The sequence below is a fragment of the Somniosus microcephalus genome, chromosome 10, assembly GCF_052327205.1.
Source record: "Somniosus microcephalus isolate GS21.2 chromosome 10, FLI_Smic_1.0, whole genome shotgun sequence".
NCBI classification, from domain to species: Eukaryota; Metazoa; Chordata; class Chondrichthyes; order Squaliformes; family Somniosidae; genus Somniosus; species Somniosus microcephalus.
Genome location: NC_140996.1, coordinates 106,410,173 through 106,434,493, shown reverse-complemented (window position 1 = coordinate 106,434,493; position 24,321 = coordinate 106,410,173). Strand labels below are relative to the sequence as shown.

Genomic DNA, 24,321 nt, shown 5'->3' with positions numbered 1-24,321 from the left:
TATGATACATTATTGTGCTGGTAAGGTGGAGTTGTGTTTAAGGTGGCCTATTTATTCAACGCAGGTGCTCCAAGTCGACACAGCTGGAGGTCACTCAGTTTGATTGGCAGGGAACTTTCCAGATTGGAATGTGCTCGTCAGTTTCAAGTTGCACCACAGAAGCACCCAGCATTCTAAGTTTATCTAGTCTCTGTGTCACCCTTAGCCCAGGAGAAGTATTCTCTCCGAATCAGAAGCTCGTGAGTTCAGGCCGCATTCGAGGACACAGCAGAAAATAAATCAATAAATAAGCAGGCTTACTAACCTTATGGGTACTGTGACTGTTATTGGAAGTCTAAACAAAGGGCCTGCATTAGGAGCAGTGATGTCATATCCACAAACCTGCAATACATGAATAAATGACTACCTCTGCAAGTAAAATAAACAAATCATGCTTGATACACACAAATTACAATGGAACATTACAAAATGCTGTTTGCCAATTAAACATAATGGCAACACTGAAATCAAACATTAGAACGGAATAAGCATTTCACATTAGTAGCACAGTGCTACTACAGAAGGAAATGCTTTCAGTGTGCATTGGGGAAACACTATTTCTGGTTCTCTGCTACTTGGTACTATCAGTCATTTTAAAACTTATTCAGAATTATTATATAATGGCACAGAACAGCATTTGTTGTACTCTTCTGGCTTTGATGCCAAACAAAACTGGATGTCTCATGTAAGGTTAAGTTCTTGATGATCCATAAAAGTTGCACTTAAAAAAAAAACGCCAAGGTTGAAAGTTTTGTCCAAACATTTCAGCCCAAAGGAGGCCAGCTTCTCCTCCCCTTCGCTAAGCACAGATGCAACTTCTTAAATGCTGTTACTTTTTGTGTAAATCAAGCAGTTATTTACAATTTTTTTTTTACAGAATGTACAGTATATACTTACTAAAGAAAATTATTTAGTACAAGATACCTCAGTAAAATGCACCCCTTCACGAAGGCCATGTGGATCCACTCGTATGGTTATATGTCTACACTGATTCATCAGCTCCAAGTGACTGGGGCACTGAATCCATGACGCATTGCAGGTTAAAGCTAAGTGAAGTTGCAGAGCTATCCGTTCAGAGTTTTCTGCCAAAAATGAAAATTTGTAAAGGGAACATCATAAGTAAAGCACTTTTGCAAATATATATAACGACACTGTTGGTAAAAGATATATATAATTGTCTAACAGCCTGTGTATTTTTATTTAAAAAGTCTAACGTCTGGAGTGTGAGAGGCCCAATATATACACACTAGTGAATCTCCCGTGGTATTGCTCAAGGTAAATCAGATGCTACACTGGCCTAGAAATCCGATAAAGCCCGTAAATGGGTGGTGCCACCGCGGGGTGAGGTTTGCTCACACCTGCAAGAAGATCGCAGGCAGCACTGGAACTTGGTAGGGCGAGGGGAGGTCGGGGCCAGGATCGGGAGGGACATTTCCCCTACATTAGAAGAGCAACTACACATCAAAAGCACTTTATTGGCCTTAGTGCTTCGGGATGTCCCAAGGTCCTGAAAGGCAGTACTGTATATACACATGCAAGATCTTTCTTATTTTGATTCTTTGTACTAAAGATCCCCTATTTAAGGGACAAAGAAATCAAGGAGGGAGTATGAGGAGAGAATGTCAAAAATTAAAAACAGTAAAGTATTCTACAAATATTTCAGTAAAAAGAGAGCTGTTAAATGTGAGATTGGACCCAAGAGAGGGTAGTGAGTTAGTAGAGGATAAGTGGAAATTTGGGGGGGTATTTAACAAGTACTTCGCTTCAATGTTTACAAAAGAGGATACTCGGGAGAAGTTATATCTTGAATTGTTTAAAAGCAAGATGAGAGCTATTATACTAAAAGGCAAGTATTAAAGAAGTTGGTTAAGCTAAAGGAGGACAAGGTGCTGAGGTAGAACCAAGGATTCTGAGGGAATTGGAGGAAGAAATAGCGGAAGCGTAGCAATTATATTTCAGAGTTCTATTGACGTGTGCCGAAGGATTCGAGAAAGGCCAATGTAATAGGACGTGTTTATTAGCAGCACCAAAAGCTCTGATTGGTCCCCTTGGATGACAAGCCCTGCTTGCTGATTGGTCCCCTTGGAGGACAAGACACACTCAGCAGTTTCTCTGGAATGTGTAATTAGATCCTCCCTGCATACATTATCAGTTACTTCGCAAAGTGTAATTCGAGCCATTCTGACTGCCTACTCCAGACAGAACAGAGCTTACTTGGAACAGACATGACTCACCCTCGCAGGTTAAGACCTTCTCCCACCCGCAAACAAGTTCCTGATTTCCTCCCCCCGCCCAAGTTCCTGACCTACTCGCCCCCCTCTCCCCGTCCAAGTTCCTGACCTACACCCCACCACCCGAGTTCCAGACCTTCTCCAACCCCCGCACCCCCCACCCCAGGCTCCTGACCTTCTCCTCCTGCCAAGTTCTTCCCCCGGATTCATGACCTTCTCTCCCGAACAAGTTCCTGACCTCCCCCTCCGGCCGCACCCCCATAGATGGGGCATTGTGTGTGGATCATGGCTTGCCGAGAAATCAACCAGGTCTGGGGGGAGGAGAGGGAGAACGTGGTGTGGGTGTAAAGAGGGTAGGGTTGGAAGAACGTGATCCATCTTACCATCTGGATCACGTTCTCGCTCTCATTTCACTCCCTTTACACCTGGATCACGTCTTCCCCCATCCCCACTGTGCCCTCCGTGCTCTTTATCCCACACCCAGAGTTCCTGACCTCCTCTCTCTTCCCCCCTCCGATTCTCTCCCTCTCTCTCTCGGATTCTCCCTCTCTCCTTCCATTCCCCCCTCTCTCTCCCTCTCGGATTCCATTCCCCTCTCTCTCTCTCTCGGACTCCATTCTCCCCTCTCTCTCTCTCTCTCTCTCTCTCTCCCCCCCTCCCTCTCAGATTGCATTCCCCCCCTCTCTCTCTCTCTCTCTCTCCCCCCCTTACGGATTCCATTCCCCCCTCTCTCTCCCTCTCGGATTCCATTCCCCCCTCTCTCCCTCCCTCTCGGATTCCATTCCCCCTCTCTCCCTCCCTCTCGGATTCCATTCCCCCTCTCTCCCTCCCTCTCGGATTCCATTTACCCCCCCCTCCCTCTCGGATTCCCCCCCTCTCCCTCTCGGATTCCCCCCACTCTCCCTCTCAGATTCCCCCCGCTCTCTCGCTCACTCCCCCTCTCTCTCTGATTCCCCCCTCTCTCAGATTCACCCCCTCTCTCTCTCTCTCTCTCAGATTCACCCCGCCTCTCTCTGATTCACCCCCCCTCTCTCTCTCAGATTCACCCCTCGCTCTCTCTCAGATTCACCCACCCCCTCTCTCAGATTCACACCACCCCCTCTCTCAGATTCACCACCCCCTCTCTCTCTCTCTCAGATTCACCCCCTCTCTCTCTCTCTCTGATTCACCCCCTCTCTCTCTCAGATTCACCCACCCCCTCTCTCAGATTCACACCACCCCCTCTCTCAGATTCACCACCCCCTCTCTCTCTCTCTCAGATTCACCCCCTCTCTCTCTCTCTCTCTCTCTGATTCAGCCCCCCTCTCTCTCAGATTCAGCCCCCCTCTCTCTCAGATTCAGCCCCCCTCTCTCTCAGATTCAGCCCCCCTCTCTCTCAGATTCAGCCCCCCTCTCTCTCAGATTCAGCCCCCCTCTCTCTCAGATTCAGCCCCCCTCTCTCTCAGATTCAGCCCCCCTCTCTCTCAGATTCAGCCCCCCTCTCTCTCAGATTCAGCCCCCCTCTCTCTCAGATTCAGCCCCCCTCTCTCTCAGATTCAGCCCCCCTCTCTTCTCAGATTCACCCCCCCTCTCTCAGATTCACCCCCCCCTCTCTCTCTCTCTTTCTCTGAGAATCCCCCCCCCCCCCCTCTCTCTCTCCCCGTTTGATCCTCACTTCTGCTCCCGGCCAGCACAGATCCAGTGACGGGCCTTGTCCCACAGAGCCAAGGAAAGCGCGGCCCGCGCTGCACTGCAGCTGCAACTATGGGGTACGGCACGTGTGCGGCCTCGGTAACAGCGCGCATGCACAGAAGGGGATCAGGTACGCATGCACAAAAGGGGTGGGGTCGGCCACGCACATGCGCAGAAGGACACATGTTCGTGCAGATAATCACTCTGAATGTAATACTCATTTTCAAAAAGGGAGACAGAGCTAACCTGAGTAATTACAAGCCAGTTAGTTTAACATACGTGGTAGGAAAAATTTTGGAACCTTTAAGTAAAGATTAAATTTCGATATATCTAGCTGAAAAGAAAATCCTTAGAAGCAGCCAACATCAATTTCAGAAATGAAGATTGTGCTTGACAAACCTGATAGAGCTCTTTGAGGAGGGGATGTATATGATGAATGGGGAAAATGTAATAGCTGTGCTGTACTTGGACTTTCAGAAAGCCTTTAACAAGGTACCACACAGGAAACTATTAAAGAAGATTAAAGTGTATGGAATTAGGGGAAGGATATCAAATTGGATTTAAAACTGGTTAGAAGGGAGGAAGTCCTTGGTGGTTGGAAGTGGGTGGCGGTGTCCCACTGAGTTCACTGTGTACATCAATATTTTGCTTATAGGACAAGAAGGAATGGTGTCCAAATTTGCAGATGATACTAAAATAGGAAACGTAGTAAATAATTCTGAGGACCAACTGAAGCTGTGAGGGGATGTTGATAAAATGGTGGAATGGATAAAAATGGCAGGTGGAATTCAATGTCAGTAAATGTTTCGTGGTACATTTTGGTTAAAAAAAGTCATAATTATACTCTGAACAGAGAAAAGCTGGAGAGCAGAGGGAATTGGTGGGGGGGGGGGGGGGGAGGGTTCACAAGACATTAAAAGCAGCTCTTTAATGGTTAAGGCCATAATAAAGCTAATGGAATACTGAGTTTTATGGCAAGGTGTATAGAATATAAAAGTCAAGACACAATGATGGATCTACATAAAACCTAAGTAAGACTACAGTTGGAGTACGGAGTGCAGTTTTGGGCTCCACACTATAGGAAGGATGTTGAGTCGATTGAGACGGTACAGTGCAAGATAGGGTCATATAATGCTGCCTGGTATGAGGAAATACAAATACAAAGAAAGATTTCAAAACATTCCCAATTTTTTTGTTAGAGCAGAAAAGATTACGGGGTGATATGATAGAAGTGTTTAAAATTATGAAATAGACAGCGTAGATAGAAAAAGATTGTTTATAGTGATTGAGTGGTCTAGAATGAGAGGACATAGATATAAGATTAATGTAAGAGCTTTAGGATAGAGAGCAAGAGAAACTATTTATTTTACATACAGAGGGCTGAGGGGCTCTGGAATATACTACCAGAGTTAGTAATTGAAGCAGAGACCACGTCAACATTTAAGAATAAATTAGGAAGAAAGGGCAAAAAAGATATTGGATAAGGCAGGCACGTGGGATTAGGATTACTGCTTGTGTGGTGGATAAATCAGTTTCTGTGTAAACATTTTTTTTATTCATTCACGGAATGTGGGTGTCAAGGCTAGCATTTATTGTCCGTCCTTAATTACTCTCGAGAAGGTGGTGGTGAGCCGCCTTCTTGAGCCACTGCAGTCCATGTAGATTATAGTTTTCTTAGTGGTTTTTGATACAACTGAGTGGCTTGCTAGACTATTTCAGAGGGCAGTTAAGAGTCAACCACATTGCTGTGGGGCTGGAGTCACATATAGGCCAGACCAGGTAAGGACAGCGTCCAGTAACATAACCACTATACTATCATACCCCATTATTAGTAGAAGAAAAAGGTGGATGTGCAAGCGTGAGAGAAAAACAAACACACATGCACAAGGGTTTGTCACAAGTCTACACATGCCCAACTCCCTCCAATCAGTCCAAAGCAGCAATGGTGGAAGCCTGGGAGCAGGTTAACATTTGACAAATCTGGTGAGGAAAACAGTAGAGAATTTACTATCAAAATCAAATTTAAAAATAACTTGAACAGCGGCAACATAAAAGGCTCTTCTAGACTTTGTGGACAATCATACAATTATTACAAATGTACTGTGGGAGTTGCTGTCATTTGGATGAAACATTGAACCGAGGCCTTGTCTGCCCTCTCAGGTGGATGTAAAATATCGCATGGCACTGTTCAAAGGGGAGCAGGGAAGTTCTCCCCGGTGTCCTGGCCACTATTTATCGCTCAACCAACATCGCCAAAACAAAAGAAAATCTGGTCATTATTTCATTGTTGTTTGTGGGCACTGCATATTGGCTGCCACATTTCCCTACATTACAACAGTCACTACACTTCAAAAGAAATTGGCTTAAAGCATTTTGGGGTGTCCAGAGGTCATGAAAGGCACTATATAAATGCAAGTTATTTCTTACTTTTCACAAAATTGATGCTTTTGCATCTGTATTTCCAGTTCATTAAGTTTAATGCCCAATGAGTGCAAAGCCTTTAGCAAAAATGATGCATGATCAGAGAATCTCACCTGCATGTTCTGGAAACACTGGTTCTATGCCTACTCCATGGTCTGAAGGTGAAGCTATATGGGCTGGATCCCGGAGGTAGATTCCACGTTGGTTACCAACAGCAACGCTGAATCCCAAATTACTGCTAGTCATGCATGAATTTTGTATGAGGTAGTCATAAGCTTTGTCAACCTAACAAGAGAAGAAAAATAAATTTCATATACGGAGTCATATATTTTACAAAAGTAGTGTTATGTCAAGTAATATTGCCAGGGACACTGACTTATCAGCATTGGGGCAATTCTAGGATTTGAAAGAGCTGGGAATGCAGCCTGGAGCCTGCCTGGCAGTACTGGGATGAGGAATGGCTAAGAGTCTAGCAATATTTTGAGGGGATAGCTCCAGAATTTCAGGAACTAGGCGCACATCTATATTAAAAATGGTATGTGGTTGTAACATTCCAAAGGTATTTCACCTGTAAGTGGCGGTGTGAACATAACATTACGTGATGTACCGTTATGAGGCAGGACCAAACAGTCAAACTGAATAATCATCCAAAGCTTGAAGACACGAAAACCACCCGACTACCTTCCATCTCCACGGACTAAACAAAGCCACCAACCACTCCTGTAGAGGAAACAATCGCAACTCCTTCCCCCCAACTGAGTGGAAATTCTATGTCAACATTCAAAATTAGATTGGATGGGTGGATGAAGGAAAATGGGTTGAAGGGATATGGAACAGGGTGGGCAAAAATAATTAGAAATATTTGCTCACATGGAATGTAGACACCGACATGGACTAGTTGGGTCAAATGGCCTATTTCTGTGTTGCAACTTCTATGCATTTCTGTGTATTTCTATGTGTTTTCTTGCCACCTTCTCCCACTGAAGCAAATTCACCTCTCGCAGAATGAAAATTCCTCCAAGAAACTCCTCCACTGAGGACAAACCAAACCCTCACTTAATGAAGAAATCTCCATCAGTCCCACCCCAGCTGAGGCAGCATTCACACACTCCTCCACCAGAGGCAAATGCACCCCTCCTCTTCCCCCACTGACTGACAAAGTTTGTCAAAACTCTCACCCTTGCTGAAACAAAATCACCAGAACTCCCACATCCAGAGGGAAATATTGACACCCATCTCTCCATCTCTTGTCTCTTCCTCTTCCCCTCCGTCTCTCCCTTTTCTCCTCGTCTCTCCCTTCCTCTTGCCTCGTCAACCCACTTCCTCCCCCATCCCTCTCTCCCTTCCTACTCTCCTCCATCTGCCTTTTCCCTCCTCCTCTTCTCCCAGGAGATGTTAGGCGGCTCTTCAGTAAACCTAATGGAACAAGGTGCCGACTAATGCAGTAAGTGCTGATTCACTGTATATCTTCAAGGAAGAGCTGGACTGGTTCCGGCTAGGGAAGAGTTTGCATCGTACAAGAGGGAGGTACCAGATAATGTCATAGTTGATGTGGTCTCCTCAACTAACTTCAATTGCCTGGAAATATTTCCCAGATTTTTCCCTCCTTCTTGGCATTGGATTTTTAATCTGTTTCTTTGCCTCTCCCAGGAGTCTACACAGCATCTAGAGGGTAAGGATTCTCTTAACGTGATGTACAAGGCATCACAACTGTATGGGACAGGCTAGATGGACCAGATAGACATTTCCTGTCCAACATTTCCGTATGTTCTTATGTAGTTAACATTTCCTCTCTCCTTCCGCCCTCCTTAGTCATCATTTTTCTCAGTAACTGAAATAATTAATATCAAAGTCTAAAATTAGGGTTTAAACAATTAAAAATGAAAATAAAATACATATTTCACAATATGATTACATTTATCTATTGAATTGTCTTTTGTGCCTTTTTAATGCTTTCATCAAAGTTTCTACTTAAAGGCCTCAGCCTATCCCAAAAGCCTGATATTTTTGCCCAGAGCTGTGAATTTGGATTGCTCTTCTTTAACTTTTAATAATTCCTGCTTATTTGGTTTTCAGTATTATTTGAAGAAAAGCTAGATGACAAACTTCAAAAGCTTACAGAGAACACTTATATTAAGTGTTTTATTAAAATACAGAGGGGTGTGTGTGTGCGTGAGAGAGAGATCAAGGTGTAGACAGTATCTTTCCTCATTTGATTTCTTTTTTTAATAAAAGACAAGTAAGTTGAATACTAGAATTTGAAAGCAAACAAAGCCTCTGAGGAAAATACACAGGAAGAGATGGTATGGGAAGGGGAGGATGGAAACAGTTTGAGGCAAGGGCCCCTCTGGCCACTTGTCAACTGTCCTTAGGGGTAGCAAGTGGGAGTGGATGGAGGTTTAAGGGTTAGGTGATGTAACAGTGGTGCAAGGAGGAGGGGAGGATACTGGGGTTGAATGGATAGTTTGAAGGGGAAGAAGCAGGGTGATGAGGGTGAAGAACTGGGTGGTGGGGGAGCACAAGGAATTGGGGGGAAAGAATAGGAAGGGAGCTGCTGAGGGTCACATTTACCCAGCAAATCCCACCCAAAATACAGCGTAGTCAGTGGTGGCTCCTTCCCCTGCCACACCACCCAACACCTCCCACCCAAAAGGAAAGAAGAAAAAGAAATAGCAGAAGAAGGCAGAGAGAGAAAAAAAAAGAATTAAGGAGAAGTAGAAGAGAATACTGACAGAATCAGAAGAGGAGAGATAGAGGGGGAAGCAGCTACACAAAGACAACAGACAGACAGAGAAGCCATATTCTTTGGTTTCAACGTAGAGAAGTGTGAGGTAATTCACTATGGATTCAAAAAAGACAAATCAGACTTTTTCTTTTAAATGGTTAGAAACTGAGAACTATGGAGAACAAAGGGATTTGGATGTCCACATACACAAATTACTAAAAGCTACTGTACAGGTACAAAAAATCATCAAAAAGACTAATGGAATGTTGACCATTACCTCAAGAGAGCTGCAAGACAAAGGGGAGGAAGTTATGCTTCCTTCAGCTGTACAGAGCCCTGGTTAGACCCCATTTGGAGTACTGCATTCAGGTTTGGGCACCGCACCTCTGGAAGGATGAATCAACAAGAGGCACCAGCTTAAAATTAGAGCTAGTCCATTCAGGAGGGAAATCAGGAAGCACTTTTTCCACACAAAACAGTAGTGGAAATGTGGAATTCTTTCCCCCAAAAGGCTGTGGATGCTGGGCCAATTAAAATTTTCAAGACTGAGATCAATAGATTCTTATTAAGCAAGGGCATCAAGGGATACAGAACAAAGGCGGGTAAATGGAGTTAAAGCACAAATCAGCCATGATCGAATTGAATGGCGGAACAAGCTCAAGGGGCTGAATGGTCTATTCCTATGTTCTTATTCTCCAAATTAGTGTACAATGCCACAGGAGATCGACTAGGAATACATTAAATTCAGTAAAGAGGTGTGCAATCCATTGAAAACTCCTGTGTAAACCAGTTCTTACAGTAAATCTCATTGCAAGAGTGTCCATATTTTTTTGCAATTACTTGTGATTACTTCCCCAACATGCAATACCCAGTCACATAATGCCTACTGTCATGGAACCTCAAGTATTTTATTGAGTATCCTGCAGACCCTTTGAATCTGTTGCAGGCTTCCCACCAGTGGCATGAGTCACCAGTCACCTTGGTCCACCACTTCCAATTATTTAAAAAAAATACAAATATCTTAAATTTTGTTGTTTTTCCCAAAACACCTTTACACCTGTTCACCATTATGCCCTACTCCCGATTCCATTTGCTCCACTGCCTATTCATGTGTCTACGATGTGAAGGCTAATCTTTGCCCTCCCAATTAGCACTTTTGCATCAAACACAATACAACCAGCTGCCTGAAGGAGTGCAATCATAAGCTCACTCAGGCCATAAATTTTGCCGAGATCCAAATGGCCATTTTCATTGTGGCGGGGGGTGGGGGGGGCGGGAGGAGAAGAGAGAAAGAGAGAAAAAAAAGAGAAAAAAAGAGAATGTGAGGGAGCGAGGGAGGAGAGAAGAGTTCTTGCATTTATATAGCACCTTTAAATGTCCCGAGGTGCTTCACAGGGGCATTCTGAAACAAAATTTGACACCGAGCTACATAAGGAGATATTAGGGCAGATGACCAAATGCTTGGTCAAAGAGGTAGGTTTTAAGGAGCGTCTTAAAGCAGGAAAGAGAGGTAGAGAGGCGGAGAGGTTTAGAGAGACAATTCCAGAGTTTAGGGCCTTGGCAGCTGAAGGCACGGCTGCCAATGTCGGAGCGATTAAAATCAGGATGAGCATGAGGTCAGAACTGGAGGAGCACAGAGATCTCGGAGGGCTGTAGGAGATTACAAAGATAGGGAGGGGCGGGAGCCAATGTAAGTCAGTGAGCAGAGGGGTGATGGGTGAACGGGACTTGGTGCTAGATAGGACACGGGCAGCAGAGTTTTGGATGACCTCAAGTTTAGAGGTTGGAAGATGGGAGGCTGGCCGGGAGTGCATTGGAATAGTCAAGTCTAGAGGTAACAAAGGCATGGGTGAGGGTTTCAACAGAAGATGAGCTGAGGCAGGGGCAGAGACGGACGATGTTACGAAGGTAGAAATATGCGGTCTTAGTTATGGCATGGATATGTGGTCGAAAGCTCATTTCAGGGTTAAATATGAGGCCAATGTTGCGAGCAGTCTGGTTCAGCTTCAGACAGTTGCCAGGGAGAGACACAGAGTCGGTGGCTAGGGAATGGAGTTTGTGGTGGGGACTGAAGACAATGGCTTCAGTCTTCCCAATATTTATTTGGAGGAAATTTCTCCTCATCCAGTACTGGAAGTCAGACAAACAGTCTGACAATTTAAAGACAATGGAGGGGTTGAGAGAGGTGGTGCTGAGGTAGAGCTGGGTGTCGTCAGCGTACATGTGGAAAATGATGCTGTGTTTTCGGATGATGTCGCCAAGGGGCAACATGTAGATGAGAACTAGGAGGGGGCCAAGGATAGATCCTTGGGGGCCAACAGAGGTAACGATGCGGGAGCGGGAGGAGAAGCCATTGCAGGTGATTCTCTGGCTACGACTTGATAGATAAGAATGGAACCAGAGGACGCTTGGCCCGGTAAGCTAGGGGAAGGGAGGGAAGCGGTAGAGCAGCTGACCGGATGGTCTCAATCTTAGTGACAAAGTAGTGCATAAGCTCCTCGTACTTCTTGTTGGAGGTGAGGGTGGAGGAGGCAGAGTTTTAGGAAGATAGTCTGCAGTAGACAAGAAGCCGGGGGTTATCTTTGTATTCCAGGATGATCCTAGAATAGTCAGCAGTTTTGGCAGAGGACAGCAGGACCCAATAATGCTTTATGTGGTCCAGCCAGATCTGGTGATGAATAGTTAAGCCAGTTGTCCACCATATATGTTCAAGTCTGCGTCCCTTGGACTGAAGGGAGTAGAGATAAGGGCCATACCAGGGCAACGACCAGGGTGAGAGTGAGTAATGGTTTTAATGGGGACTAGGGCATCAAAGGTGGAGGTGTGTGTGTGGTTTAGCAGATCGGCAGGTGCAGAAATTCCGTGATGAATAGAAGGCCAAAGGCTGGTCAGTTGGGATTTTGAAAATGCAGTAATAAGTGAATTGGGAGAGACTTTTTCCAGGGGCGGACACAGAAGGAATTGGGTTGGGAAGGGGGATGTGGGTGTAGAGCAATATGAGGAAGTGATCAGAGATGGCCTTCTGTGATTGACACGATAGGAGAAGCAAGGCCACTTGAGATGGCAAGGTCACGGGGTGGCCGTGAATATGGGTAGGGGAGAGATTAAGGGAGGATAGGAGGGCAGTGAACTCAGAGAAGAGACAGCATGATGAGAGGAGATGGAGGTTGAAATCACTGAGGATAAGAAGTCGCTCGGTGCAGAAACCGAGGGAGGAAAGCAGTGAAGATATCTCGGTGAGAAATTTATTATGGTACTTGGCTGGACGGTAGAGAACGAGGATTTTAAATGATAGGCGAGGGGGCGGAACAAGGCGAGATGCCCTAAGGAGAAGGTGCCAGATGAATAGGGGGACAGTCAAAGGTGTGATTTGGTGATAACAGCCACACCGACACCACGGCACTCTGGGCAGGCAAGTGGTGGAAAGTATAACCAGACGGGGAGGCTTCATTTAAGGGGAAGGTGTCATCACCCCTCAGCCAGGTTTCCGTCAAAGCCATGATGTCGTGCAATCATCCATAATAAGCTTATGGATGGCAAGGGCCTTGTTCACAAGTGAACGGACATTCTGCAGAGAGATGCAGACAGGGGCAGTGATAGCTGATCCAGGAAAGATTAGCCCCCAGCTGGCGCGTTGGGTGTGAAGGTCGGAGAGAGAGTAGCTTGGGGCAGTTGGGGTTGCTGCTCGTATGGAGGCAAGAACGGCTGCCTGGATGGGCCCTTCGGAGTATGCCAAGAGAGGCACAGAGGGAAGCCATAGGCTTATCTAAGAGGGAGTCACGCCTGGGACGGCGGCAGAAGAGTAGGAAGGTCAAGGAGTGCTGAAGGGTTGGGGTAAGGATTTGGGAGGGAAGAGTACCCGAGATGGGAGATATGAAAGGTGGCATGACGACAGGAGAGAGGGGTAGAGAGGAAAGAAAAAAAAAGGGAGAGAAAAAAGTGGAAATAGAAGTGGAGGACTCGGGTCCGGAGCAGCAGCCAAAGCGCGCACATGTATGGACACAGGGAAAACTCAAGTTACATAGGCCTGGTTATGTAGCAAGATTAGGATACATATATCTTGGTAGTAAATGGAGAATAAAGAGACACTAGGAGGAAGTCCAGAGTTAAAGTCAGAGGTCCCATGGTGGGATAAAGTTGACGTAGGTAGGGTGGGGTCAGCATGGAGCATCGTCGAACTGATGTCCAGGTTCGGAGACATGTGTGGCGGGAGAGCAAGTCCAGAAGCTATCTGAAGGGTAGCGTATCAGAGGACAGTGTGCCGGAGACATTTCCATGGGAATGAAGATCCAAGAGGTGTGCAGAATCGGTTGCAGGGCAAAGAAACAGTGGCAAAGTTGGAGGTCACCATAAGATCCAGAAGCAGTGGAGAAATGTACTTTGGCCCAGGAAAGTGAATCTCTGGCCAGGAACCAGACTGTAGTTGAAGCTGAAAAATCAGGAGGACAGTAACAGGTTCAGCAGGTAACAGCTGTGGTGGGGGATGGGCTGTAGCTAGACAAAATTACTTTAAAATTTAAGCAACTGAGTAGATCAGAGACACAGCACCTGAGTCTTATGGTGTAGTCCAGTGCACAAGTGTAGTCTTGATGTCCAGAAGTCCAAGAACTTGGAAGCCAAATTTGAGAAAAGATCCAGTGCTCACTGAGAAAAGCAAAGAGCAGGCATAGTCGGGGGGTGGGCAGTGGGCAGTTCAAACTATCAGCTAACTTGTAGTTAGGGCTAAAATGCATCCACTATTAGAGCTGGAGAACATAAACAGTGGAAGAGGAGAAGTTTGGGGGAGAAACAGCAAAGGATGACAGCGGCAGGTCATGGACAGAGGTGCACAGTAAGGAGCTCCCTAGGGAGCTGTCTGTCCAGGAACCACCTTGAATTCACTCAGTATTCAGATAAAACACAAAAAAGGAAAGATCAGACAGGGCCAGAGAATGAAATCAAAGGAAATAGAGACGTTCAAATCAAAAAGGCAGAAATCAAGGAAACACAGACCCATGACACAAGGGAAAAAAATCAGAAATCTCTCCATGGCCTTGCTTCACCCTAGCTTATGGATATGTTTCAGTCATACGCCGAGCTATACGTCATGTATACACTCTCTGCTCCTCAGACACCAGTTTATTCCTTCTTCCTGGCTCCTCCCAATGCATCTGTGGTCTCTGTCCTTTGTAACTCCCTCCTGAAATCTTCCATCTTGCCATCTCTTCTTTTTTTTTTGCAAAAGCCTTCTAAAAACTCTCTTTAACCACGATTTTGCCTTCACTCCCTAACTTTTTCTTCTTCCCTTTGTTAATTAAAAAAAATTTTCTTCCCCCCCCTTAATAATTAGACTTTGATCAAGGCCAGCATGTGTATTGCAGTCCTGTGTCTTGTAGGAAGACTGGGGTACTAGGTCTAGTACTAGGTCCCTTGCTTTTTGTGGTATATATCAATGATCTAGACTTGAATATAGGGGGTATGATTAAGAAGTTTGCAGAGGATACTAAAATCGGCTGTGTGGTTGATACTGAAGAAGGAAGCTGTAGACTGCAGGAAGTTATCAACAAATTGGTCAGGTGGGCAGCACAGTGGCAAATGGAATTCAATCCGGAGAAGTGTGAGGTAATGCATTTGGGGAGGGCTAACAAGGGAAGGGAATACACATTAAATGGTAGGACACCGAGCAGTGTAGAGGAACAAAGGGACCCCGAAGTGCATGTCCACAGATCCCTGAAGGTAGCAGGCCAGGTAGATAAGGTGGTTAAGAAAGCATGCGGAATGCTTGCCTTTATTAGCCATGGCATAGAATACAAGAGCAGGGGAGGTTATGCTTCAACTGTATAAAACACTAGTTAGGCCTCAGCTAGAGTACTGCGTGCAGTTCTGGTCATCATATTACAGGAAAGATATGATTGCACGAGGGTACAGGGGAGATTTACAAGGATGTTGCCGGAAGTAGAGAATCTTAGCTATGAGGAAAGACTGGATAGGCTGGATTTGTTTTCCTTGGAACAGAGAAGCTGAGGGGAGACCTTATTGAGGTGCATTAAATTGTGAGGGGCCTAGATAAAGTGAATAGAAAGGACCTATTTCCCTTAGCAGAGGGGTCAAAAACCAGGGGGCACAGATTTAAAGTAATTGGTGGAAGGTTTAGAGGGGATTTGAGGGGAAATTTCTTCACCCAGAGGGTTGTGGGGGTCTGGAACTCACTGCCTGAAAGGGTGGTAGAGGCAGGAACCCTAACCACACTTAAAAAGTACTTGGATGTGCATTGGGATGCTGTAACCTGCAGGGCTACGGACCAAGAGCTGAGAAGTGGGATTAGGCTGGATAGCTCTTTGTTGGCCGGCGCGGACACGATGGGCCGAAATGGCCTCCTTCCATGCTGTAACTTTCTATGATTCTATACAGCAGCACAACATGTCAACACCAGCAAAACAATTCCTCTCCTTCCTTCTGAAATGCTCCGACATCTTTGGGAGACTATGAATTCGGTCACAGTTTCCTGTTGATCTTGGCTGTACGTGCACCTCCTGGACCACAGAGAAATCACTGGGGTTCAGCCTGTTAACAGAGTGTAACCTTTGCTGATGGTCTCCCAGTCAGGCATCATCTGATATTTTTTCAGTTAGGCAATAAGTATGGTAGGTGGGCACCCACCGGGTCCTTCAAGGGCTGGAATGAAAGAACTCACAGCTTATGGACACAGAAGGATGCTCTATGGCAAGAACCCAATGGTCATGGCCCTGGTTTGGAGCAATGGACTGTGTGGTGATGTAAGCTTCTCTGGAACCACAGACAAATCTATGGAAACACTGCTGCTGATACCCTTTCTGGGCCCATAGACAGGACAGACAAAACCCTAATAGAGAGCGGAGCCTTTCTATGTCAATTCTGGAACACAAAAATAATACATTACATAAAGAGTCCACTTGGCCTTTCAAACCTATGCTGGCTCTCAAAGAACTACCCACTCCTTTCCCTCGACCTGTTCAACTTTATTTTTTAAAAGCTAAGCCATTATGGATTGCTTCCACCAACATTTCTGTTAAGGTATTCCATATTCGGACAAACCTCTTAAAAAAAAAAAAATAAATAAATAAAAAAATAAAAAAATCCTAACCTCTCCCTTCATTTGTTTTTCATTTTACTCTTATGTCCTATAGCTACTCACTTGCCAGTCAGTGGAAACAGTTTCTCCCCACCCCCCCATTTATCTCATCAAAACACCCCAAAAATTGACTACCCGAGATCCCCTCTTAACCTTCTTGGTTCTAGTGACAAGCGCCCCAGTTTCTCTAGTCTCTCGTCATAACTGAAGCTTCTCATCCCTTGCATCATCTTAATAAATCTCTACCATAACCTCTCCATCGCCGTGACACATTTCTTTAAAGTAAGACATCCAAATCTGGACACAATATTCTAACTGTGACATAACCAATAATTTATACAGGTTTAGCATAACCCTTTGTATTTGTACTCACCCCCTATTTTTAAAACCCAACATCCCATATATTGCTCTTTTTAAAAAAAAAGCTTTATCAACTTGTCCTCCCACTTTTATAGATTTATGCATCCGAATCTCCAATTCTATTTTTCAACTCATTTTAAAGTTTTACTATGCAATATATTTTTCATTTCCTTATTTTTCCTCCCAAAGTGCATCATCTCACATTTCTCCACATTACTTTTCAACAAAATCTATCTGTCCCAATCTATTAACTTGTCTATGTCCTTCTAAAGTTGCTTACAATCCTTCTTGCATTTAATCATACCCTCTATTTCCGTATGCCTCCAAATTTTGATACTGTATCCCTTATAGCCGAGTGCATGACATTTGATTGTATTGAGAAGAGCAATGGTTCTAAAGCTAAATTCTGGGAGATGCCACTATTAAAATTTCGGTAAATTCATTAGCCACCACTCTGACCTTCAGCCAACTTCCTATTCAAAAGGAATCACTCCTCCACTGGCCTGTTGTTATTTTACATTTATCGGTATTACATTTCATTTGCCAATGGCATAAATAATCCGAAACTTGCAAACCGCAGCCTCTGTTTTTACCACTCTCCCTATTTAGTGCTCTCTTCAAATAAACAAGTTTAAAACTGCAATTAGTAGCTAGGGCATTTAGGTAAAATAGATACAAGGTTCCAAACAGAGGCCCTACAAGACTCATCATACTCCCCCAGTCTATTTATTTAAACCAACTTCTTCTACCGTGCCAAACTTGTCAGGGAGATGAAGAATCTGTGTCTTTATTTTTTTAAATAAAACTTTCCTTGCTCCATCAAAGGGCATAAAGATATAATGATTCAATCACTGCAGGGAGAAGAAGTCTGTGCAATGAGTAGGGACCTTAAAATCAGTTAGCAGTAATTTCCACTGATTAATTGGCATTTCTTTTTGGGTTTGCCTAATCAGTAAGACATGAGTTCCTTCTGAATTTTAGGGAACCAATTCTGAAATTTCCCATTGTTTTCTTCCAGAAATCAAGTCCAGATATGCATGCATTGCATCCATATTGTTAAGACACATAGGCCTAGAAATTGGGACCTTTAACGCCTGTTGGAACATGGGACATGTTGAAACATGGAGAAGGAAGAGGCAGAAGCTTGATGGGATATTAAGGCTAGCTTAGCATCGAGTATAGGGAGCAAACACTACAAGATAGCGCGCATTTGTTTATTAACATGCCTTTTCTTTATATATTTACACAGGTAATTAGAATAAACTTATCAGCCAAATGAACTAACTTAGCAGAGACAAAAGCAAAATACTGCGGATGCTGGAAATCTGAAATAAAAACAGAAAAAGCTGGAAATACTCAGCAGGTCAGGCAGCATCCATGGAGAGAGAAAAAGAGTTAACGTTTCAGGTCGACGACTTTTTGTCAGAACTGGAAAAAGTTAGAGATGAAACAGATTTTAAGCAAGTGCAGAGGCAGGGAAGGGGAGATGAGGAAAGAACAAAAGGGAAGGTCTGTGATAGGATGGAAGGCAGGAGAGATTAAAAGACAAAAGGGATGATGCTGCAAGGCAAAAGGAGATAGTAATGGGAAATTATAATAAGAAACAAAAGGAGTCTAGATGAGGTGTAAATGGGAATAGCAGAATCATCAACAGCTGCCATGTGGAAAAAATAGGGGTAGAGGTTATGGTCTGAAATTGTTGAACTTGATGTTGAGTCCAGAAGGCTGTAAAGTGCCTAATCGAAAGATGAGGTGCTGTTCCTCGAGCTTACGTTGAGCTTCGTTGGAACAGTGTAAGAGGCCGAGGTCAGAGTGGGAGTGGAGCGGAGAGTTAAAGTGACAGGCGACTGGGAAGCTCGGGATCATGCTTACGGACTGAACGGAGGTGTTCCGCAAATCGGTCACCCAATCTGCATTTGGTCTCCCCAATGTAGAGGAGACCGCACCGTGAGCGGCGAATACAGTATACTAAATTGCAAGAAGTACAAGTAAATCGCTGTTTCACCCGGAAGGAGTGTTTGGTGCCCTTGACAGTCGGAAGGGAGGAGGTAAAAGGGCAGGTGTTGCATCTCCTGCGCTTGCAAGGGAAAATGCTGTGGGAAGGGGAGGGGCTGTTGGGAGTGATTGAGGAGTGGACCAGGGTGTCGCGAAGGGAGCGGTCCCTTCGGAATGCTGAAAGGGATGGGGAGGGAGGAAAATATGTTTGGTGGTGGGATCACGCTGGAGGAAAAGTTAGTGCAGCAAGGGAATAGTGAAGTGCATGTTTACACATCTGTACTCATATCTGTTTAATCTACTCTGCTTCTAAAGTGCTTTGCATACTGACTGAAGAAATAAAGGTACTGAACCTGAAACAATGATTATTTTTGTTACTACTCAAGTAAAGAGACAACTGTGGGTCTCTTCATTACAGCAGCGTCGGCCGTTAAGGCCGGTTTTGAAGAAAAAATGGCGGTCGCCTTGCTTCCACCCATTTCCATTGCGGAACGTGGCGGCTGCCATACTGGACAGGTTGACAGAGCTGCCATTGCCTGCGCGCGTCTCAAATATTTTAATGATCAAGATCGTGACGCCAATCGACGTGCAACACTGAATTAATGCAGGCTGAATGATTTTGGACGTCGCCGTTCCTTTTAATGCCCACTCCAAAGCACACCCATGCAATCGTTGCCAGCGCGTATCTGACCCGGCAGCAAGAAGAGATCATCTATAGATCTCTCACTCTTCAATAACTATGCAGAATATATGCAGCCCCACCAAAGCCAGGCTCTATGACAGGTTTGTATTCTTAACTGATCACTGTTTCAAATAAGGTTAACATTGTTTGCACTAGATGGTGTAAACAGGAATTTTATGTTACATGTAGCATGATTTTTCATAAATTCATGCATCTGGAACCTCAAACTGCTAGAATGATTCCACCCAAATTGCAGTCATTTAGTCAGTTAATGATGACTTTTTTTGATTAATAATTGTACTTGAGAAATTAGCCAGCTAAGTATTTGAGTGAGTCAGCAGTTGAATTAAACAAAGATTTCAGCTAAACTGCAGGTTGCATCCTTTAAAATCGGACAGCTTAGTAATTTTTTAGGCTTTGATTTATCTTGCATACCCTCACTGCCAACCTACAAAACACAAGAAACATAATCAGAAACATTCCATTTCAGTTTCATAAATCTCGATTTCCTGATCATGCAGCACAGATAGTTTAAACCCAACCTTTGGCCTCCTGCCCAGCGCACGGCCTGAAAGAGCACGTTGCACAGCAGGTTCTGCGCTGCAATCATTTAAGTCAGCAGACAGCAACAAAATAACAGTGCTGCCAGTGCTCTTTTTACGGGTGCGAGCAAACCTCACACTGTGGTGCCACCGCCCATTTTCGGGCTTTAGCAAATTTTTAGGCCATAGAATCATACAGCACAGAAAGAGGCCATTCAGTCCACCATGCCTGTGCTGGCTCATTGAAAGAGCTATCCAATTAGTCCCACACCCCTGCTTTTTCCTCATAGCCCTGCAAACGTTTCCTTTTCAAGTATATATCCAATTCCTTTTAGAAAGTTACAAGTGAATCTACTTCTACCATCCTTTTAGGCAGTGCATTCTAGATCATGTTGAAAAGCCTTGATAATGACTATAAGTACATTATTAACAAAATGGATATATTGCATACAATGATTACAATACACCATTCAGACCAGATACTGAAAAGTTAAATTTTAGCATCAACTATTTCATATTTCAGTCAGACTAGAAAAATATTTATGCTTCACAAATAATACGATATTGCTGTGCTACTTTAGGGATTAATTTTAGCAGTCAACATTTTGAAGCACACAAATTTGTCCACTGACAAATACTATAAATGTACTTCACTACTAAAATAGCTTGACAGTATTTTGTGATCACTGAAATGTATATGACATTGTGGCGGAGCCACTAAGAGACTCCAATCAATTGTATATAATTCCCTTTAATAATATGTTGGCTACAGCCCGAGTCTGTATCTTTGTTTTCACTGTTTACTTGTACAGAGCGCGATCACTTTAATAGCGCGGGTAAACGCGATGACGTCATGCCGTTCATCACGTGATCCCCCACCGGCGGGAAAAACGTGATGACGTCAGCCACGGGACTGCCCTAGCAGTCCTCGTGGAGCCTCCGAACTGACTAGACCTATATTCGATGTTCTCCTGTAGTTATCTGTTAAACTGTTACTTTACATTAAACCTCGTTGATTTGATCGCCTGAGTGGACCTCAGTCTTTTGGATAGGAACTAGACATTCCTACAATATTACTCTTGGAACTACCATTGAGGCCTTCAATGTAAATAATTGTTTGCTTTCATTTAGTTTATGTCTGCCTGATTTGTCTTGCTTGTTTCCTTGAAATTTAGTGATGTTCAAAATAAAATATGATTTTTTTTTACTGATCCCCTCCAAATGTAGCCTGGATTTTGGGTTGTAGATCTGCCCAATTTTCTCTCGGTTTTGATGCTAAAAATAAAAACTAAAATCAATCAAAAAATGTAAAAAAAATAAAAACCAAATTTAAAGGTCTTTAGCAATGAGTGTGCGCGATTTAAAGGAAGTCGCTGTAGGTAAAGTGAAATCATCAGCAAAAGTGTGGATAGAATTGAACGAGAAGCTGATGAGGATATGAAAAAGGAAAAGAGCGAGAGAGGACAAAGTTCTGGGGTATAGGAGTTAAAGAACATACGAAAAATGACGGAAAGGTAAAGACCATCTGGTCCATCGAGCCTGTCCCACACAATTGAGATACCTTGTGTGCTCCACCCCAACTGAAACCATGTGATCTCCTGGGAGAGGCAAAAAAAGATTAAAAACCCAGACTAATTTGGGAAAACAAATCTGGGAAATTCCTCTCCAACCCCCCATGGCAATCAAAGCTAGCCCAGGAGATCACTCCTTCCGTAAGAGGTGATCTCCACCCCAGCCAGAAACAAATCCAGCTCTCGCTTGAAGGAATTCAACGAGTCCGCGTCCACCATGAGATGGCAGCCTGTTCCAGAGGTGCACTATTCACTGGGGAAAAAAAACACCTTCTGACATCCAACCTAGATCTAGCCTTATACAACTTAAATTTGTGACCCCTCAAATAGGCCTAACCTATTTAATTGAATAAACTGTCAGCTGGAACACAATCTATTTCCTTCATTATCTTATAAACCTCAATCAGATCCCCCCTAAGTCTACGCTTCTCTAAGGTGTAGAGTCCCAGCTCTTTTAGCCTATCTTGATGACCAAGATGTTTTAGACTGGACCCTCCGCTGCATCCTCTCCAAAGCCTCAATATCACCTACCATGTGAGGAGACCGAAACTGGACACAGTATTCCAAGTCCAGCCTGACTAAGCTCTTGTACAAGGACAAAACAGTATGCTTCGTCTTGTACTCAATTGTCCTATGGATACACCCCAACACCCTATTTGCTCTAACTAGTGCTACACGGCATTGCTCATGTACCTTTAAGGATGTACGAACTAGAATGCCCAAATCTTTTTCTACCTCCACTACCTTTAATGCCTTTCCCTGAAGGGTGTTTGAATGTTGAGCATTTGTCCAGCCCACATGCATAGCACTGCACTTATCCAAGTTATACATCATTTTCCAGTCTTGAGCCCAATCTCCCAACACATTAAGATCTCCCTGAAGCAGAAAAGCATCATCAACAGTCCTAACACTCGCACAGATCTTGGTATCTTCTGCAAATTTGCAGATTGTGCCCCCAACACCTAGAATCATAGAATGGTTACAGCACAGAAGGAGGCCATTCGGCCCGTCGAGCCCGTGCCGGCTCTTCACAAGAGCACTTCAGCTAGTCCCACTCCACCGCCCTTTCCCTGTAGCCCTGCAAATTTTTTTCCCCTCAGGCACTTATCTAATTCCCTTTTGAAAGCCATGATTGAACCTGCCTCCACCACCCTCTCAGGCAGTGCATTCCAGATCCTAACCACTCGCTGCATAAAAAGGTTTTTCCTCATGTCGCCTTTGGCTCTTCTGCCAATCACCTTCAATCTGTGTCCTCTGGTTCTCCACCATTCCGCCAATGGGAATAGTTTCTCTCTATCTAGACCCCTCATGATTTTGAGCACCTCGATCAAATCTCCTCTCAACCTTCTCTGCTCTAAGGAGAACAACCCCAGCTTCTACACTCTATCCACTTAACTGAAGTCCCTCATCCCTGGAACCACTCCTGCAAATCTTTTTTGCACCCTCTCAAAGGCCTTCCCATCCTTTCTGAAGTGCGATTCCCAGGATTGAACACAATACTCCAGTTGAGGTCGGACCAGTGTTTTATAAAGGTTCATCATAACTTCCTTGTTTTTGTACTCTATGCCTCTATTTATGAAGCCCAGAATCCCATATGCTTTTTTAACCACTTTCTCAACCTGCCCTGCCACCTTTAACGATTTGTGCACATATACCCCCAGGTCTCTCTGTTCACGCACCCCCTTAGAATTGTACCCTTTAGTTTATATTGCCGCTCCTCGTTCTTCCTACCAAAATGTATCATTTCACACTTTCCTGCGTTAAATTTCATCAGCCACGTGTCCGCCCATTCCACTAGCCTGTCTATGTCCTCTTGAAGTCTATCACTATCCTCTATACAGGTAGACTACCCTTTATCCGGACTTCCGAAAACCGAAACCCTCTAAAAACCGAAGGTTTTTTCGGTCAGCGTAAGTCATGCGCACGACATGACCAGAGTGGCGCACGACTTACAGGCCTAGCTGGATAAGGGATAGTGTAGCATTTTTCCGCACTTCTGAAAACCGAAATCGCTCAGCGTAAGTGTACCAGCCTTTATCCGCACATCCGAAACCAGAAAACCTCTGAAAGCCGAAGTGGCGCAAAGCATGACCCGACGCTGCCGGATAAGGGATAGTGTATCCTTTATCCGCACTCCCGAAAACCGAATTACCTCTGAAAACCGAAGTGTTTTCGCGCACCTTCCGAAATCCGAAATTTTCCTAAAACCGAAACACGGCTGGTCCCGAGGTTTTCGGATAAAGGATAGTCTACCTGTACTTTCAAGTTTTGTGTCATCTGCAAATTTTGAAATTGTGTCCTATACACCCAAGTCAAAGTCATTAACATATATCAAGAAAAGCAGTGGTCCTAGTACCGACCCCTGAGGAACACCACTGTGTACCTTCCTCCAGTCCGATAAACAGCCGTTCACCACTACTCTCTGTTTCCTGTCACTTAGCCAATTTCGTATCCATGCTGCCACTGTCCCTTTTATTCCATGGGCTTCAACTTTGCTGGCAAGCCTATTATGTGGCATTTTATCAAATGCCTTTTGGAAGTCCATGTACACCACATCAACCGCATTGCCCTTATCAAGCCTCTCTGTTACCTTTAACAAATCCATGCTGGCTTTCCTTAATTAATCCACACTTGTCCAAGTGACTGTTGATAATCCAGGACAAAATTGTTTCTAAAAGCTTCCCTACTACTGAGGTTAAATTGACTGGCCTGTAGATACTGGGTTTATCCTTACACCCTTTTTTGAACAAGGGCGTAACATTTGCAATTCTCCAGTCCTCTGGCACCACCCTCATATCCAAGGAGGATTGGAAGATTATGGCCAGTACCTCTGCAATTTCCTCCCTCAATATCCTAGGTGACTTATCTACTTTAAGTACAGGCAGCCTTTCTAATATCTCCTCTTTATCAATTTTTATCCCATCAAGTAGCTCCACTACCTCCTCCTTTACTATGTCTATGGCAGCATCCTCTTCCTTGGTGAAGACAGATGCA

The 24,321-nt window shown here is 44.4% G+C and overlaps 1 protein-coding gene across 1 annotated transcript in view; it reads right to left on the bottom strand.

The window, feature by feature from the left end:
* Positions 1 to 24,321, bottom strand: part of tpp2 (tripeptidyl peptidase 2) — a 222,366-nt gene that overhangs the window by 109,313 nt on the left and 88,732 nt on the right. Inside the window, exons 12-14 of the mRNA XM_085998280.1 lie at positions 6,476 to 6,647; positions 964 to 1,121; positions 305 to 381 (exon numbers count right to left, since the gene is read on the bottom strand). Of these exons, the coding sequence (XP_085854406.1) occupies positions 305 to 381; positions 964 to 1,121; positions 6,476 to 6,647 (407 nt within the window). The remainder of the gene's footprint in view (positions 1 to 304; positions 382 to 963; positions 1,122 to 6,475; positions 6,648 to 24,321) is intronic.